The sequence below is a fragment of the Fusarium odoratissimum genome (assembly GCF_000260195.1).
Source record: "Fusarium odoratissimum NRRL 54006 unplaced genomic scaffold supercont1.2, whole genome shotgun sequence".
Classification (NCBI taxonomy): domain Eukaryota; kingdom Fungi; phylum Ascomycota; class Sordariomycetes; order Hypocreales; family Nectriaceae; genus Fusarium; species Fusarium odoratissimum.
In genome coordinates, this window is record NW_022158688.1 from 2,197,002 (window position 1) to 2,214,058 (window position 17,057).

General features: G+C 49.7%; 5 protein-coding genes across 12 annotated transcripts; 2 read left to right on the plus strand and 3 right to left on the minus strand.

Annotated features, from left to right (window-relative positions):
- Positions 1–212: 212 nt before the first annotated feature.
- FOIG_02373 (uncharacterized protein) lies at positions 213–2,801 on the minus strand. 5 transcript variants are annotated; one of them, XM_031199674.1, is made up of 4 exons: positions 2,493–2,801; positions 2,325–2,353; positions 2,172–2,273; positions 213–2,115 (listed from the first exon to the last, which is right to left on the minus strand). In XM_031199674.1, exons 1-4 carry the CDS (start codon positions 2,672–2,674, stop codon positions 404–406), a joined length of 2,025 nt encoding a protein of 674 aa, XP_031071711.1. In that variant the 5' UTR covers positions 2,675–2,801; the 3' UTR covers positions 213–403. The 5 variants fall into 5 exon arrangements, with proteins under 5 accessions (XP_031071711.1, XP_031071713.1, XP_031071715.1 ...); XM_031199676.1 differs by having other exon boundaries at positions 2,325–2,358; XM_031199678.1 differs by having other exon boundaries at positions 213–2,273.
- Positions 2,802–3,989: 1,188 nt separating this feature from the next.
- FOIG_02374 (uncharacterized protein) lies at positions 3,990–5,115 on the minus strand. Its single transcript, XM_031199679.1, has one exon. It carries the CDS (start codon positions 4,749–4,751, stop codon positions 4,419–4,421), a length of 333 nt encoding a protein of 110 aa, XP_031071716.1. The 5' UTR covers positions 4,752–5,115; the 3' UTR covers positions 3,990–4,418.
- An 890-nt stretch (positions 5,116–6,005) lies between these two features.
- FOIG_02375 (uncharacterized protein) lies at positions 6,006–9,572 on the plus strand. Of its 4 annotated transcripts, XM_031199681.1 has the most exons (4): positions 6,181–7,201; positions 7,263–7,684; positions 7,737–8,869; positions 8,928–9,572. In XM_031199681.1, exons 1-4 carry the CDS (start codon positions 6,483–6,485, stop codon positions 9,021–9,023), a joined length of 2,370 nt encoding a protein of 789 aa, XP_031071718.1. In that variant the 5' UTR covers positions 6,181–6,482; the 3' UTR covers positions 9,024–9,572. The 4 variants fall into 4 exon arrangements, with proteins under 4 accessions (XP_031071720.1, XP_031071719.1, XP_031071718.1 ...); XM_031199683.1 differs by having other exon boundaries at positions 6,006–7,684; positions 8,928–9,527; XM_031199680.1 differs by having other exon boundaries at positions 7,737–9,527.
- FOIG_02376 (uncharacterized protein) lies at positions 9,519–13,615 on the minus strand. Its single transcript, XM_031199684.1, has 2 exons — positions 10,976–13,615; positions 9,519–10,922 (listed from the first exon to the last, which is right to left on the minus strand). Exons 1-2 carry the CDS (start codon positions 13,244–13,246, stop codon positions 10,023–10,025), a joined length of 3,171 nt encoding a protein of 1,056 aa, XP_031071721.1. The 5' UTR covers positions 13,247–13,615; the 3' UTR covers positions 9,519–10,022.
- A 403-nt stretch (positions 13,616–14,018) lies between these two features.
- Positions 14,019–17,004, plus strand: FOIG_02377 (uncharacterized protein). The gene is made up of 5 exons (XM_031199685.1): positions 14,019–14,299; positions 14,353–14,485; positions 14,536–14,820; positions 14,876–15,641; positions 15,692–17,004. The coding sequence occupies exons 1-5, from the start codon at positions 14,226–14,228 to the stop codon at positions 16,636–16,638; spliced, it is 2,205 nt and encodes a 734-aa protein (XP_031071722.1). The 5' UTR covers positions 14,019–14,225; the 3' UTR covers positions 16,639–17,004.
- Positions 17,005–17,057: the final 53 nt, after the last annotated feature.

The following is a 17,057-nucleotide window of genomic DNA, read 5'->3' on the forward strand; positions in this document are numbered from 1 at the left end:
GGGCCAACAGCTTGAGTGGGTCCTCCAAGTACAGCTGCCTTGACCTGAAGCGAAACAATGATGGATTTCGATAACATGGATATTTTGATGCTGATATAGGTGTTTCTATCATATTTTCATAGCACGGATAGTATGAGATGGTTTTACGTATTCACCGAATGCCTCTCTCACTATGATTACTATGTTTCATGACTTGCATCAAGCCCATTTCACTTATAAAATGCTAAGTAGGGGCAGAACTGGCTATGGAGCTCAAAAATCTCGAATTACAAGTTATAGTTCATCTACTCTTTCTATATATAATTCTTGTCTTAAAAGTCGGAAAACTCCTCCCACCCATATAACCAACCAGAAATAAACTCCTTTCGCCGATGCAATGCCATACTTGTAATTTCGATATTGTCTACTCGTTCTTTATGCTGCTTGAGCTACTCCACGCACCCGTATCATCTGTTCGGCGATGTCCCTCTCGTTGCAACATTCTCCATCTTCTCAGCTTCGACTGAGGGTTGTCACCCGCCATCGTAGGCATCAGATCGTCCTCAAGAATTGGGACTTCACCCAACGGGTCGAGCTGATCGATGATGTCAGAAATCTCAGTTGGTGGAATAGACTTGAAGACTGCCTGGACATCATTATGGGGTGACAGAGATGTGAACTGCCACTTGGATCGCTTGCCAGAAGCACGTCTGGACTGCATCCAAAGACGGCGTCGCTCCACAAAGCTAATGAGGAGGAGAGTTGGCATGTTGAGAGTTCGAATAAGGGCCACGTTGACAATGTGGAAGATTCGAGCGGTGGTGACAAGCTTCAGGGGTAGAAGCACCATCAGAGCCAAAATATTGAAGGGAGGGGGGTAGGCAAAGATAGAATCACTCTTGACGCCCTCGAAAGTCAAAACAGCGCGTCGGAACTGAATCTCGGCGGTTTCGTCGGCCACAATCTTGGAGAAGGTGTTTGTGAGCATGGCAATGAGAATGGTCAAAAAGAGCGTGTTGCCCAGGAACGCAAAAGCAATCATCAACGCGGGACCAAGGATGATATGGAAGCGCACCGACTCCTCAATACCCTCACCATCTAGACCGAACCAAATCCAGAGCATCCATTTGCCCACAACGTACCAGCTGAACTCCTCATTGCCATCGTTGCTAGCACTAACAAGCCACTGCAAAGCGAGCAGAAAGCCGGTAAAGCACCATGTGGCAAGGAAGGTCAGTACAGTAAAGTCCTTCATCATAGCGTGAACAGAGATAAAGACAAGGTTGTTCGGCAGTAGGTTGAAAGCAACCCGGGTCAACATGACAGGTGCTGCAATACAAAGAATCGGTAGTCCATAGCCAGAATGAAGCTGATCGAGGAGAAAGTCGTAGATGCGGAGAATAAAATAGGCACCAAAGATGGAAGCGAAAGTGATGTCGAGAAATGCCCATAGGTTCTGTGCGTGAACTGCCCAGCCGTGCTCGATAATAGCAGCCATCTTTTCGAGAAGCCAACCGAAGGTGTAAATACAAAATGCGAACTCCCACATATTAACCTCAGAATGACGAGATATCATGGTCATGACATAGAGCACCAGTAGGATGACGAAGTGAACGAGTTCGATGAGATTTCGGTTGCGAGGAACAATAAGACGGTGGTGGTTGAGAAGAGGTGCCGTCCGAGGGTCGTAAAGAGAGATAGGTCGTCGTTTATAGTGATCTGGAAGGAAATCCATAAATGAAAGGGGCGTGTAAATGATTTGACCGTTATGGACTGCGTCGACAGCTCGTTGACAGGCTGCAGAGCTGATGAAGAACTTGCTTTCAGAGACAATAGCCAACTCAAGAGCTGTGACCTTTCTCTCAGAGCCAGAAGTATCACCAGATCCAGGCCATTGGGGTCGGTTAGCTGGACGCTCCATGTGACTAGGGGCTCCTTGGAATGGATCGAAGCCCTCAACGAGGATATGCGAGAGCAGCAAAAGACCTTGTGGTCCTGGATTGTCCTCGTGGAAGCGGCGCAGGACCCGACTAGCGAGCAGCTCACATAGAATTGCACGCGCCTGGTTGACACTCTGATGAACCTCCTTAGACTGCTCTCTTAGGAAGGATACACGGTTCGCTAACAAGCAATAAACTGGCGGGGAGGGGTCAGAGAAGACTCCCAGGTGAGATTCTGCGCTTCAAACTCACCAACTGAGATATCGTCTGGATTGTAAAGTCTTTCGACCAGAGGCCTCACAACTAGAGCGTTCATCTTGGGATCTCTGAAGTGCTCCATAGTATAAGGATCATCTGACGTATATTAGATTTCATTATTTACACACGACTTAGGATGAGACTTACCAATACTCGCAAGAACTAACCGTCGGACTCTACACTCAAGGAGAGTTAGCACGCTGATTCCTCATGATAGGCGTATTATGATTCTTGGCAAGCTTATACAATGGCTCACCAAGAACATGCAGTTCTGAGCTGAAGGCAGGGATTGAGCAAGGATAAGGGCGAGTTTACCGGTGAATATTCATATACACGGGAAGCTCAGTCGTCGTCAAGTTGAGCGTCGATCTGTTGCCATCATCGAGAATTCCTTTGGCTTCGGCATCTTCGGCCACAGTGAGAAAGCCTTCATCTTCATCGTCCTCGACAGGTTTGAGCCAAGCATTTGACTGCTCAGTACTTCTGCGTACCACCATTGTGAACAGAGCAGATATTGTAGGTGTTGCACTTTGAGCAAATCAAATTGAGGACCTTTAATATGAAATCCGAGACAGGTTCGACGTTGAAGAGGAAAAACAAATAAAGTTACGAGGCAAAAAGGTGAGGCTCTCGCTTTACGTATTCAAGTGAAGCCCCCCGTCTCCATTGTAATTTGGGGGTCATTATGCCCCTGAACTGCCATTCCAAAATCACGGCGACCAATAAGCGTCTGCCAGCCCCGCCACGACAGGTACGCGTCTCTGGTAGGCGAGATATTGATTGGATTGCTGTAATTGACTACGTGGATAAGCGAGCCGTACTAATCATTACGAGTTCTAGGGGACTTTTAACTATAATTATCCAGTGATTTCCATCATTTCGAGAGCGGTCAGTACCAGATTGAAGAGTTATCATTCTGCAGTTCGTTCAGCTTTTACTGGGCTGCATAATTGCATGAGAGTCGCCGATGCTCATTGGAAGTTGACGCTGATACCCCTGAATCCCTTTCCCCTTCAGAGCACTGTCAGTTGCAGATCTGCAACGCTAAATCCAGGGTCCAGGGAACAGGAATTCGATTTCTGCAACGTGCAACCCTCAGAAGTGATTTCGATAATGGAACGATCGAAGAATCTGCCTTTAAGAATTCTGGTCAAACGGCAGGATCACTAACAACTGCCGAAATAGAGCAATGCTCGTCATTTTATTCATGTCACTAACAACAACCTTCATCTAACTTAGCTCAACGAGGCTTGACTTATCAAAGCGGAATCTACAGAGTACCATGGCCAAATTACATACGTTCTCTTTCAGAAATTGGCAGATGGAATGGTCTAGGCCAAGGAGCAACAAACCCCTTGATACGTCTCTCCAGACTTCCAGCCTTGCAAATCCCCCTCACCATACGGAGTACAGTATCATGTTTGATACATATTAGGCGTTCCTCGGAAGTGGGAGTTCAATTGCTTCAGGTGATACTCATATAGTTTGAATTTTCTGCCGCGGGCTCCTCGGGTTTCAACCACGAGAGCCCTGTTTCCGTTGCTGGTCCCGAGGCTCGGCATTGTTTGTTCTTGATCTTCTTGAGCATCTTGGGCGCTCTTTTGACATGGATTCTTACCTAAGAGGAAGTTGCCGGTTTCTTGAGCTGTGTTCCGCTTCGTGACGGGCATGTCACTTGTTTGTCCATACACAAACATCTCAGCTAGTTTAAAGGATTGAAGGATTGGGTTACACTGGACTATGGTGACAGCTCGTGGGGCCTGCCAGCAAGTTCACAGTCCCCAACTGATCCTGAATTTGCCCGGGATTCTAAAAGTCTCATAGTCTGAACATATACTGTATTCAACAAGGTATGTTCCTTAAACGGTCACGTCCACCCCCTCACCAGTAACACCTGACCATCGCCAGGTCTTGGCTACGAACGAGCTTGAATATGGGGTAGCCTAGCAGCAACCTAGTAAATGCTTGGCTCCCAAATGGTGGCGTCTGTATGCACACAAGTTTAGACGCCAAGAGAAACCCAGAGTGGCAGTGCATGAATGCAATCAAGACTAGGAAAGCGACGACAAGAACGCGGAAGACATATTGGTTCTTTACGAAATACTGTAGGTTAAGGGCAAGCCCATTGACACATGCCACGCGACCTGTAACAAGCATTCACCTCGGCTGGTTTAGGTCAGCGGAACGTAACACAGCTGATTGACCAGCATCAAAGAGGAGACTCAGCGTCCACAGCCAATGTCAACTCGGCGATTGATCCCATCTGCAAGGCACTCCCTGAGCCTGTTTCTCTGCCCAGCATTGAAGAGTCCGGGGGAGTAGCGGAGGGAGATCCGGCCAGCGGGGTCTCAACGGTGGATCTGATATGCGTCTTGATGAATCTGGATTCAAAGAAATGATTGAGGTGTCTGTGGCGTTTTTGGTGATACATTCATTTCTTGTCAAACATGATTGCGTTCGAGGCACGTGTGTCGCCGGCAGCTCAACGAGCTCCCTGATAGGGTCCGGTGCCTCCCGGCGAGGCAAGCCGTTGTGTAATTGTTCAGAGTGTTGGGGAAAGTGGTTCGAAAACATGACAGCTTTCCCTTATTTTGGAACATATTGACTTTTTGGGGTTGCATGGGTGTCTATGGCCCCCCTGGATCAGAAGGTCTTTGAGCTGGAGACATGCCATCTTCAGTTCTCCATAGGGCGAAAATGATTTAAGTGTGGCGTTTATAGTGCTAAAAGCAGTGTAAGGCACAGCATCCCGTCGCTGATCCTAGCAGTACTGTAGAAGTACATGTACCGATCTGTTCCATGCGATGGGTTATGTTGGTTGTTGGAGGTCAATCTTGGCTTTGCAGTGCGTTCACGGCACGGCCGTATTGGACTCTGTTTGTCCTTCTCCTTCGGTTATGGAAAGGTGTAACGGTTTTTTTTTCTTCTTTTTTTTTCTCCCTTTCCTGCACGTCGGTAGTCGGTACAACAATAATAAAGTGCTGACTGCTGCTGACAATGAGTGTTCGCCGGATGGTACGGGCGAGAGGACCAGCTACTGGCTGTTAAAGATAAGTTGAGTGAGGGATAGACTGAGAATGGGGCACGCGCCAATACCAACACCAGCACCAGCCTCAACGTAACGGCCAAGCAACAGACTTTCGAGATCCGGTGATTCAACAAGGATCTGGGGACCACTGAGCGCTGGCTTAAGGATCTGCCACCTGTAGCATTAATGACGCTGGACCAATGGTTGCGCCGAAGAAGCCGAGAGCTCTGATGGCGATGACGACCATTTTCTGCCATTAACGTCTTGTCATTCATTGTCTTGAATTTCTCTCTGGTCGCAAACCTGCCAGCACAATTTCGAAGACTCCATTTGTGACGCAATCAAGACGTCCCGCCCTCTGTTTCCCCAGCAGACTTAGCGCCTTGGAGCTTCCCTGAAGCTATCCCTGCTAAGCCCGAAGGGGTATACTGCTCTGGACCCCATCTGTATCTTTTTGTACTTACCTATATGTTCCGAAATTGCTGCAAGACTTTGATTTACGAATATCTCGGCTGGTCTAAAGTTCGACATCGTATTCACCACCTTTTCTCACGTGAACTGGATTCATTGTGGAAAGTCTATATGGAGAGATTATGTGATACTCGTCTCTTTATCAGTGGCATTAGCCTTTTAACTCGCCAGAGACTTTGAAAGTCTTGCTCAATGGCGTAGGAATCTGATCCCGCCAAGGGCCTATTATATTTACGCGAACCACTTTGATCATTCATGTCTGTCAAGGGCTCAGCTTTTGATCTCCATCTTGAACAAGGTATCGTTCAGGACCCTCCTCGGTCCTGTTTACGAATCCCTGTCCAGAGAGACTTTACCTCAAGGGTAAGGTATCCAGTCCCGCTGCAAAATTCTTGTCGTATTCCAGCATTAGCTCCTATTTTTGCAATCTGCAGAACGCAAAGGGAAGCTCGGTATGGCAAGTCAAGGTAAAACACAGAAAAGAATGAACCAATGCATCTGGTTAGCCAAGCCTGTGTTTGAATAGATGCTAAGATAACCGCGTCAGATGGACATTGAATCAACCGAGCTTAGGATACTTGGAGGTACTTTGAGCTGCTGAACCCCTGTACAATCTCCACCTCGACCTGGCCCGGGCTTGGATGGTACTGTACCATTCAGTGCACCTCCCTGCTGTGCCGTGTCTCTCCTGCAGCAAGCGCCTCTACGTAGGTCGAGGTTGCTCACTCTAGCTCTCCCGTTGTGTTCTGTTGCTCCAATTGCTTAGGTTAATATTAAGGCAGCCAACGTTAGTGTGTGCCAACCAGATGCCGTATCTCCTTCTCCACGCCCGCGCTGCTCTCTCCTACTTCGTCTCCGTCCGTGGCTTCGTTTCCCGTCCCTTCCTCACATTAATTCCACCAGTCTCCCCCTTCATCCTTCTTTCCCTTTTTCTCCTCACTCTCAACGATACCCTCACACTCAACCCCCACTGTCGTCATCGCAGGCCATTCTGTGAAGTTGTCCTCCTTCACATTGACCATCACCTAAACCTCAACCTTCATCAGCTTCCTCGTCTACTCCGTAGCTACCGCGCATTCAAGATGACTGACTGGACAACGGGCATAATGCCGCTGCACCAGGTGCACAAGCCTCCTTTCACTATCGAGGCTCCTGGCTACGAGAAGGTCCCTGGCGAAACCATTCCTCGACGTCACCCCAAGGCCAAGGACGGCCTCATCAACTATCCTGCTCCCGATGCCAGGACCGTCTTCCAGGTCGTTGAGCGCAGCGCTCGACTCTACCCCAACCATCATGCTGTCGGTGCCCGCAAGCTCATCAACATGCACACTGAGAAGAAGAAGATCAAGAAGAACGTCGATGGCGAGATCCAGGAAGTCGAGAAGGAGTGGTCCTACTTCGAGTTGACTGGCTTCGAATACTTGACTTACCAACAGTACCTCCAGCGCGTTCTGCAGATCGGCTCCGGTCTACGGAAGCTGGGCTTGACCAGTGACGACAAGCTTCATATTTTCGGTACCACCAGGTATGTACAACATTGACTGGTCCTGTATCCAAGCACTGGTTTCTGACTCCACGGCGTGTAGCATCGGTTGGATCTCTACTTCCCACGCAGCTGCCTCACAGTCCATCTCAATTGTCACCGCCTACGATACACTTGGTCCCAGTGGTGTTGAGCACTCTCTCGTTCAGACCGAATGTAGCGCCATGTACGTCGATTCGCAACTCCTCAAGACTGCTTCAGAGCCTATCAAGAAGTCGTCCGTCAAAACCGTCATCGTCAACGACCGAACGATCTTTGCCAAGGGTGGTGAGCTCGAGGCCTTCAGGGCCGATCATCCTGATCTGAAGATCGTCACTCTCGAGGAACTTCGCCAGCTCGGTGAAGATAATCCCGTTGAGCCGAACCCGGCCAAGCCATCCGACCTTTACTGTATCATGTACACTTCTGGTTCCACTGGTCTGCCCAAGGGTGCTTGCATTACCCACGAAGCTCTTATTGCTGGAGGTGAGTTGATTTGTACCATCTTGCGCCCTCTTACTAATTCGTTCCTTCTTAGTCACCAGTTTGTACACCTGTGTCGAAGAATGCGTTAGCGACAAGGAATGTATTCTTGCCTACTTACCCCTCGCTCATATTTTCGAAATGGCCCTCGAAAACCTCGTTATGTACATTGGAGGAACTCTTGGATACGGAAACCCGCGAACGCTTTCCGATGCATCAATGAAGAATTGCGCTGGTGATATGCGCGAGTTCAAGCCCACTGTCATGGTTGGCGTTCCCCAAATTTGGGAGACTGTGAGGAAGGGTATCACAGCCAAGCTCGAGGCTGCCAGTCCTCTCCTCAAGAACCTCTTCTGGGGCGCCTACAACTGGAAGGCGTTCGCCTCTAAGAACAAGCTGCCTCTGGCGAGCTTGTTTGACAGCATCGTGTTTGGCAAAGTCCGTGAACTGACGGGTGGTCGTATGCGCTTCACTATGAATGGCGCCAGTGGTATTTCCGATGGTACAAAGAACTTCATTTCGTTGGTCGTTGCTCCCATGTTGGCTGGTTATGGCCTCACTGAGACCTGCGCCAATGGCTCTCTAGGCTGTCCACTTGAGTTCTCCCCCGATGCCATTGGTCCTACCCCTTGCGCTTGCGAAGTCAAGCTTGTTGCACTTCCTGAGCTGGGCTACTCAACTGAAGCCAAGGTTCCACAAGGCGAGATCTGGATCAAGGGTTTGCCAGTTATGACTAAATACTGGAACAACCCCGAGGAGACAGAAAAGGCCCTTACTCCTGACGGCTGGTTCAAGACTGGCGATATCGGAGAGTTCAATGCTCAGGGTCACCTTCGAGTCTTTGACCGCGTCAAGAATCTTGTCAAGATGCAGGGCGGTGAATACATCGCCCTTGAGAAACTCGAGTCTGTGTACCGTGGTGTCCAGTCGGTGGCCAACGTTATGGTCCACGCCGATCCCGAGCACTCACGCCCTATTGCCGTTATCATGCCGAACGAGAAAGTCTTGCACGAGAAGGCCAAGGAGCTGGGTGTTGATGAGCACAACCTCCATACCGTCCACGCCAACCCCAAGATGGTCAGCTTTGTTCTTAAGGATCTCCAAGGTGCTGCGAAACGTGCTGGTTTGAGCAGTATTGAGATCGTCACTGGCGTTTTGATCACCGACGAAGAGTGGACATCGGATAATGTAAGGACAATCCCAATCGCTGGCTGGCTAGAAGTTTTACTAATGTGTTTGCTCCCAGGGACTCCTCACCGCTACTCAGAAGCTGAACCGACGCAAGATCACCGAACACTTCAAGAAGGATATCGCTGCCACCCTCAAGAGCACCGGCTCGTGATTAACGATTGAATAGGTGAGATGATTTAATGGTCGAACATCTGGTTTGAAAGTCGAAAGAATGGATACCAAGAGAGAAGATGGAAAGATGTGTGTATCGACTTTTGATGCGGGTTTGTTTTCAGTGTCTGTAATTACTTTTGCGGCGTTGGCTTCATGATATCTTGAAGGGAATTTTGAACGACAATGGAACTCGGCTCCGGGCCATTTTATGGTTGCTCACCAGGTCCTACTCTTTTTCGTCGGGGATGATCTGATGTGAGCTGACATGTGATTCTGTAAATCGAACTTGGCGTGTGAGAACCATTGGCTGGCAACCATGGAAAGGTGTTCAAGACGTAGAATATTGTAACTCTTTGCCTGGCCTAGTTTACATCGGTATTAATACCAGCCATCGGCCAGAAGGTACAGTAAACAGTTGGTGTCTGAGAAACGGAACCAGCTAGTTAGGTTCTAGCTCTAAGATACGGCACATCAAAATGAAGTTACTAATGGCCATTCAAGCACATAGATCAAATCATCAATCAATTGGTATATGGATATAATAAGCATTTGCAAGAAAACAGGTGCCCCTCCTTCAAGTCATGACTCTAGGTCGAGCATATTTACCAAAAAAGAGCACGCTACCTACTCCATACAATGCCATGATAGCCAGCTAGCGAGATTTATATTCATATAAAAACGATGGGGGAACTGGAACAACAACCCATTTAGACTAGTAGCGTAGTATTGGTATAGATCAAACAGAGCTGCGCTGAAAAAAGAAGACGGGCCCTCCAGGAAGTTGAAACATTCGTAGCATTTCGCGAGAGTCGGACGGATATGGGGGAGGGGGTGGAAGAGAGGTAATACAACGACGAATTCGTCCATGTCCATGGCTTCTCAGTGTTCCAGATTTCCTCTATACGCATAAAGAAAGGAACGAGGAGCCACAAGGATATATCCAACTCCCAAACCCGGCCAGAATTGTTGGGTGCAAGTAAGTGATACGATGATAGCCTTATCGCATGCCCTTGCGACGGAAGAAGACTAGATATGGTACACGGTCGCGGCCAGACTTGAACACCTCCTCCTGGACATCATCGCGGTCTCCGCTGCCAATGCGAACCTTTGTCACGCGCGAATCGTTGCAGCAGAACCAAGCGTAAGGATCATGAGATGTAGAGTCCCGCACATAAGCCAAGTAATGTCCGTTATCAGTACGACTGCCTGTATGAACAATTACAGCATAAGCCTCGTAGCGGAATGGCCCTGTGAATGCAGGGTCCATAGGATCAAATCCAGATGAAGACTCGCGAGAGCCAGGAGGGAGGAAGTAGCGTGTGAAGTCGGTGTCGTTGAAATCCCACGTGATGGGTGCCGTTGATTTGCGTAAATCCGAGGAATCATGTTGGTAGTGGAAGCGCCGGAAGACGACACAGAGCAAGGATGGAAAGCGAGCAAAGGAGAGACTCTGTTGAGCCCGAGTAGGGTGGCGGCAGTGGTCGCAATGGAAATCGTTAATGATGTTCCCTGATGTATACTGGTCGAGAACCTGCTCGAGAGTCATGCCACGCCCCATTCCCACTGTGACAGGAACAACATCAATAGGGTTGAACTGATAAGTACGGGTGTGGCATTCGAAGCACTCGACGGTTGATAGCTCGAGACCGCGCCAGTAGCGGTCGACAATAGAACGATTGTATTCGAGGTGATTTTGCCAGTACTGGACGGCAGCCTTCACAAGAGACTGGTGCTTAGTATCTGGCTGGGCAGCAGTGCCCTTTCGATCTCGGCGTGTATTAGTCTCGTCGTGCAGGTGAGTGATCACGAAAGACATGAACTCCTGGGCATCTTGCTGCTGACTCCCGCCAAACTGCTCGATGCTTCGGCTTTGGGTACAAACGTGATGCGAGTAGTTCTATAGTTCTGTTAGCTTGGTTCTTCTTGTCTGAAAGTTTGTGATTAACTCACCATGAGCGTCTGGGCCATCATGACCTGAAATTTGCCTGAACTCATCCAGTGGAACAGGTTTGAGATAATACGAATCATGAGCTGCGGCTGCTCAATCTTCTCATCATCTTTCATTGGCGCCTTGTATTTGCTGACCCATTCCGAGTTTGCCAGTTCTCTTCCAAACTCAGGTGAAGCGAGCAGGCTCTGCAGTGTGCTGTTGGCATAGCACCAGTTGTTGGGATTGTTGAGCCCAGTGTAGAATTTGGCCGAATCCCCTGTGGATTGGTGCTCCACGGCCTTCATAGTTGGCGCTCTTGAAGGACGAGCCGGCACGACCGCGTTATTGTTGCCATAAAGCTCGTTCTCGTCCCTCCCTTCGGTGAGGCCGCTGTAGCTTCGTCGCGGTAAAGCGGGAGCTGGTCTTGTGGGTGGTGAGGGCAAATCTGTGTAGAGGTCAACCTTGTGAGATAGCCCGTAAACGGGGCGATTCCGGGGCTTCTCTTCCGAAGAAGTCATAGACTCTTGTTCCAAAGACACTGGCGGGAATCTTCGAAGGAAGTCTTCTGTAGTACGTGTGAAGTTGGGTGATGATGCTGTCTGCATATCGTCGTCGTTTTTGAGTGTCTCTTGCCACACCTTGACTTCGTCAGGCTTGAGAGGCTTGGCGATATATTTTGACCTCCGTCGCTCGATAGCTGATAACCGGCTTCGATTGCGCTCCAAGTGCACCGTTCTGTTCGTTGTTGAAGTAGTCGAGCCCAGAGATGCCGGCCCCATCAAGTCAACCCAAGCATCAAGACCTCCCTTGAGAATCTTGGGCGTGTTTTTGAGCTCCTTCATAAAATTGAAGTGAACTAAAGCTCGATGGAGTGATATAATTACCAAGTCGTCAGAATTCCGTGGGTGTTCGGGAATTTCTTCAGAGTCTTGATCATAGAAGACCACCAGGTCGTAGGTATGCCGTTGTTCGAAAAGCGATTGTTCCTGGTTAGGGGAGAGAATCAAGCTCTCAGAAATCTCATCTGCAGAGAGGTTATCCCTGAGCAGGATGCTAGGCTCAATACAAATTGTTGACGACGACATGATATGGCCTTCGTTAAAATCATCCCTCATGCGAATGTCTATTATCAAAATACCCCCCTTAGCTTTCATAGCTTGGTACAATTCCTCCGGAGAAATGGCATCGCCTTCTGGAATCTTTACAGAGCCATTGAGATTGCTCGGGGGAACCGGAGGAATAGAGTTGTTCGAATAACTTTGCGTAGGAACAAAATAGTCTGTTTGTGACTGTGATGAGCCCGTGGGAGTTCCGGGTATCGAAACGGTGGAGGCTGTGCGATACATGCTACGAGGTGTGCTCGAAGGCGGTCTTGTTACTTCTCCTGAAATGCTTCCACGAGCAGGGCTGTAGATGGCATCTGGCATCTTGGGTAGAGTCGGCACACTGGTGTCAATACCAACCTTGGGCGGCCGAGGCGGGGGCATCTCTCTAGGACCCATCGGCTTTGGGAGTGTTATTTGATGTGTCTTGATGCGTGGATCTTGACCTGGTGAAGGTTGCGGGCCTCTCAGGTTGGCAAACCTGGTAGCGAGATCTTGGACGCCATTAATGGATGCTCTTTGAGCACCGGGCTTGATGGCATTCCCATGGAGAGATTGAGGTTTCGGTTGAATTGCTGGTTTTGCTCGAGCAGGAGAACCATTTGTGTCATGCCCATCAAATCGATGCTTTGAGGGTGATATGGGCCTTTCGACGGTCGATTTTGATGGCGTATGTGGCCGACTTCCTCCTTGTGACGAGTTCGGTCGAACAGTCCGTGGTTGCACACCAGATCGCTTGTTATCCGCAATAATGTCGGCCTTGATCCTGGCATATATATGGTCCTGCTGGCTGATCTTGGTGAGTAGATTGTTATGAGCTTTTACAAAATCGCCGTGGCTCGTTTTGAGATCATGATATTCGGGATGGTTGGTGATGAATTGGACGGCGATTATGGATGCTCGTATATATTCGTTCAGAGCGATGGCCGGTCTGCGAAACTCCCGAGCGATCTCGGCTTGCTTAAATGATGCCTCGGCCGATTCCAGCAGTTTCCTAACAGACACGTTCCGGTCGAGGTTCCGCGCAGCGAGAACATCGTCAATGTGAGGAATTGGAGCCTTCGAAGGAGATTCGCCTCCTCGATTGCCACCTGGTATTGAGCCATGGTTGAATGCGCCGGGGCTGCCCAAGGAGTGTGAGCCTGCGGTGGCCACACTGCTTGCGCGCGAGTGTCCTAGAGAGGCCATGATGCCTTGCTCAGTGTTCTGAAGTCGTTATACCGGAAAGTCTTGGTCGGTAGGTTCGAGTTCGAGAATCGAAGATAACTGTAGTGTTCAAGTTGTGAAATTAGGGTTTGGCGGCGAAAGGTTGCAATGAATTATCTGTGACAACGACGACAGAACCGCAGAGTGGCGGAGTATTGAAATATAAGGGTCAACAGCACCTCGACCGAGTAGAGATGGCATCAATGTGCAGCATCTTAAAGGATCGCGCGAGTCAACATCACAAACAAAGGCTCCTCCCGAACAAGAACCATGGGACGCCGAACGAGAGGGGTTGTACTGTTGGGAGAATGAACTTGGTATAAAGGATGGTTGTTCATGGGTGACTTGGATGCCATGAGGTGAGGTGTTAGTAGTCGCGGGGAATAAGGTACCCATGAGAACATCTGCGGTACTTGATAGGCCACCTGATCAGCCGCAAGGAGTAAGTACTGTTTACCGCTCTTTCGTACCAAAGCTAAGGGACCTTACTCTGTTCGAGGTCGCTCATGCACCTGAGCCACGTACGCCACACAGTACGTCGTCATTCTCCCACAGAACAAGAGCTTAGCGTGACCGCGTGCCAGCGCTGACGACAGTCCAGGCGTTCTACAGTGGGGTTTTAGGCTGCCTCGAAGTGCACTGCTGTGGAATCAATGCTCATCCCAGCCAATCACAGCTCTCATAACCTTACTTAATGAGGCACCTTTCTGCGTCAGATCCTCAATCGCCGTGCCCAGACAGAGGCTGGGGTTAACGAGAGCCTAGAGCATGGAAGCTTCGTAGGTACAGACTGAACCTCCATCAGACATTAACATCAACAGCAACAACTGCCTCATCGAACATCTCGACCTTGTGCGTCGCTACCTCAGAGATCTCGATACTGATACCTCTTGTTCTGATTCACTTGGTCAACTGAGCGCAATACCCCTCCTCTTTGCTGATCGCTGTAGCCAAAGCCAAGATGATGAGTTGGTGGTCGTCCTCCGCCAATACGGCCCTGGACGAACAGATCGAGAAGGCCACAAGCAGTAGCCTGTATGTCGCCAGACAGCCTACGCCCTGGTAAACTCAGCTAACAATGGTTTCAGCGAAGATATTGCCCTTAACCTCGAAATCTCCGATGTCATCAGATCCAAGACGGTCGCGCCGAAAGAGGCAATGCGCTCCCTCAAGAAGCGCATCGGCAACAGAAACCCCAATACACAGTTGAGCGCTTTAAACGTATGAATCCTATCGATCTGATAACAATTACCAAAGCTGACTTATTTCAGCTTACCGATACTTGCGTTAAAAATGGCGGTTCACATTTCCTTGCAGAAGTCGCATCGCGAGAGTTTATGGATAACCTTGTTTCGCTTCTTCAGGCTGTAGGAGGCGGTGCTGTCAATTCTGACGTGAAAACCAAAATCCTTGAGCTTATACAATCTTGGGCGGGTGCTACTGAAGGTCGTTACGAGCTTTCGTACATCGGTGAGGTTTATCGGACCCTGCAACGCGATGGATACCAGTTCCCTCCCAAGATATCCGTGGCCAGCAGCATGATTGACAGTAGCGCTGTAAGTACTACTCTCGCCATAGTTATGTAATGGAGACAACTAACGATATCATCAGCCTCCGGAATGGACCGACTCCGACGTATGCATGAGATGTCGAACACCATTTACCTTTACAAACCGAAAGCATCATTGCCGAAACTGCGGCAACTGTTTTGACCAGCAGTGTTCGGCCAAGGTTGTCGCTCTCCCACACCTGGGAATCATGACGCCCGTACGAGTCGATGATGGCTGTTATGCGAAACTTACCAACAAGGGACATAAGATTCCCAACCCATCGCTCGATCGATCGCCGACATATCCCCATAAGACACGAAGCACATCCGCCATGCAGCCCCGAAACGCTCGAGTTGATGATGGATTTGACGAAGATCTGAAGAAGGCGTTGGCAATGAGCCTAGAAGAGGTTAAGACCCATTCTCACGGCTATGCTGGACCTGCTCAGACTTCTTATGCAACCAATGGTGACGCTTCGGCAGCCAAACAAGCAGAGGAGGACGATGCTGACCTCAAGGCCGCCATCGCTGCCTCTCTGGCTGATATGGAGGAGCAGAAGAAGAGGCATGCTGCGGCGCTCAAGGAACAGACGTCCAGCTCTATGGACGCTTCTGCTACCACCAACTTTGTTCTCCCCAAGAACGATTATGAATTGACTCCTGTGGAGGCAGAGAACATCAACTTGTTCTCAACGCTGGTGGACCGGCTTCAGACTCAGCCGCCAGGAACCATTTTGCGAGAGCCACAGATCCAGGAGCTCTATGATAGCATCGGTACATTACGGCCCAAGCTGGCAAGAACTTACGGAGAGACTATGAGCAAGCATGGTGAGTATTCCTTCACTGCTGAAGAAATGGAGATACTAATCCAGCCTCAGATACACTTCTTGATCTTCATGCGAAACTCTCTACGGTTGTTCGATATTATGATCGTATGCTAGAGGATCGACTTTCTAAGGCCTACAGCCAACAGAACCTTGGGGGATATAACTTGCCGCCGCCACGCCAGGCTGCTGGGCCGTATCCTTCCATTCCTTCCCAGATGCCCAGCAACCCTGCTGGTGCAGAGAGCTTTTATACAGGTCAACAACGAGCCAGTTACCAGGCGCCTCAACACCAGCACTACCAACAGCCACCACCGCATGCAACACCTCAGCCTCAATATCCTTCTTACGGATCCGCGCCGGAAGCACAGCCCGGCCAATACCCTCCTCCTCAGCAGGTGCAACGGACCGATAGTTGGCAAAACAGGGCGCCCTCGGCACCTCAAGATCCGTACCAGCAGCAGCAACAGCAGCCGCAAAAACCTAACGATCCCAACGTGCAATCACAAAACCCACAACAGCCACAGGCTCCAAATGCCAGTGACCCCAATGCTTCATACTACTTTACACCCCAGCAGCCTCAGCAGACCCCTCTAGGACCATCTGCACCAGGATCTGCACCTGATGCTAATCAGTCACCATACCCTAACTTGCAGCAACCTTCCCAATATCCTGGGGGATCAGTATCTGCTCCCTCGCAGCCAACTCCTGGCCAAGCGCCCGCCCAGGTTGCGCAACCAGTCCAGCCTGTACAGACACCTCAGCAGCCTGTGCAGTCCCCTCATATGCAACATGCCCAGCCGCCCCAACCAACCCAGCAAGCGCCTCCCCCACAGCAGCAAGCGTACTGGCAGCCATCTATGCCCCAGTCACACCAACAACCACCTGTCGCACCGCAGAACTGGGCATACGGCGGTTACACGCAAGATTCATTCCCTTCAGTACCACAACAGGAGCCCGTCAAGCAGCCCGTCAAGGAGGAGGCTCTCATTGAGTTCTAGATTTGGAGATGGACGGCATCATTGGTGTGTTAAATCTGGTGTTTGACTACTATAGTTGGTCAGACAGTGGCGTTCATCGGGTTGTCAGTTTTAGAAGATCAGAATGGATGTACTCTCGGGCATGTGATCGGGCGTAATCATATGTGCTGGAAGTTAGGATACTGAAACTGTGATACCTTTACCTGCTTTGGCGCAACATGCACATATCCTCGTGAAATGGAATCCGTGAAGAGGGATAATAGGCCATCAGCATGGCTTAATTGTTTGTATAGACGCGACTAACCCAATTATGCCCACATTGTCATCTTCTGACTCCCTTTCCTGGTGGATCAACAATTTCTGGAATCATCTGCTGTTGTAGTCAACAAGCCGAGTCGGAGTATACAAATCAAGTAATCGAAGCGAGCCAGCATCAAACA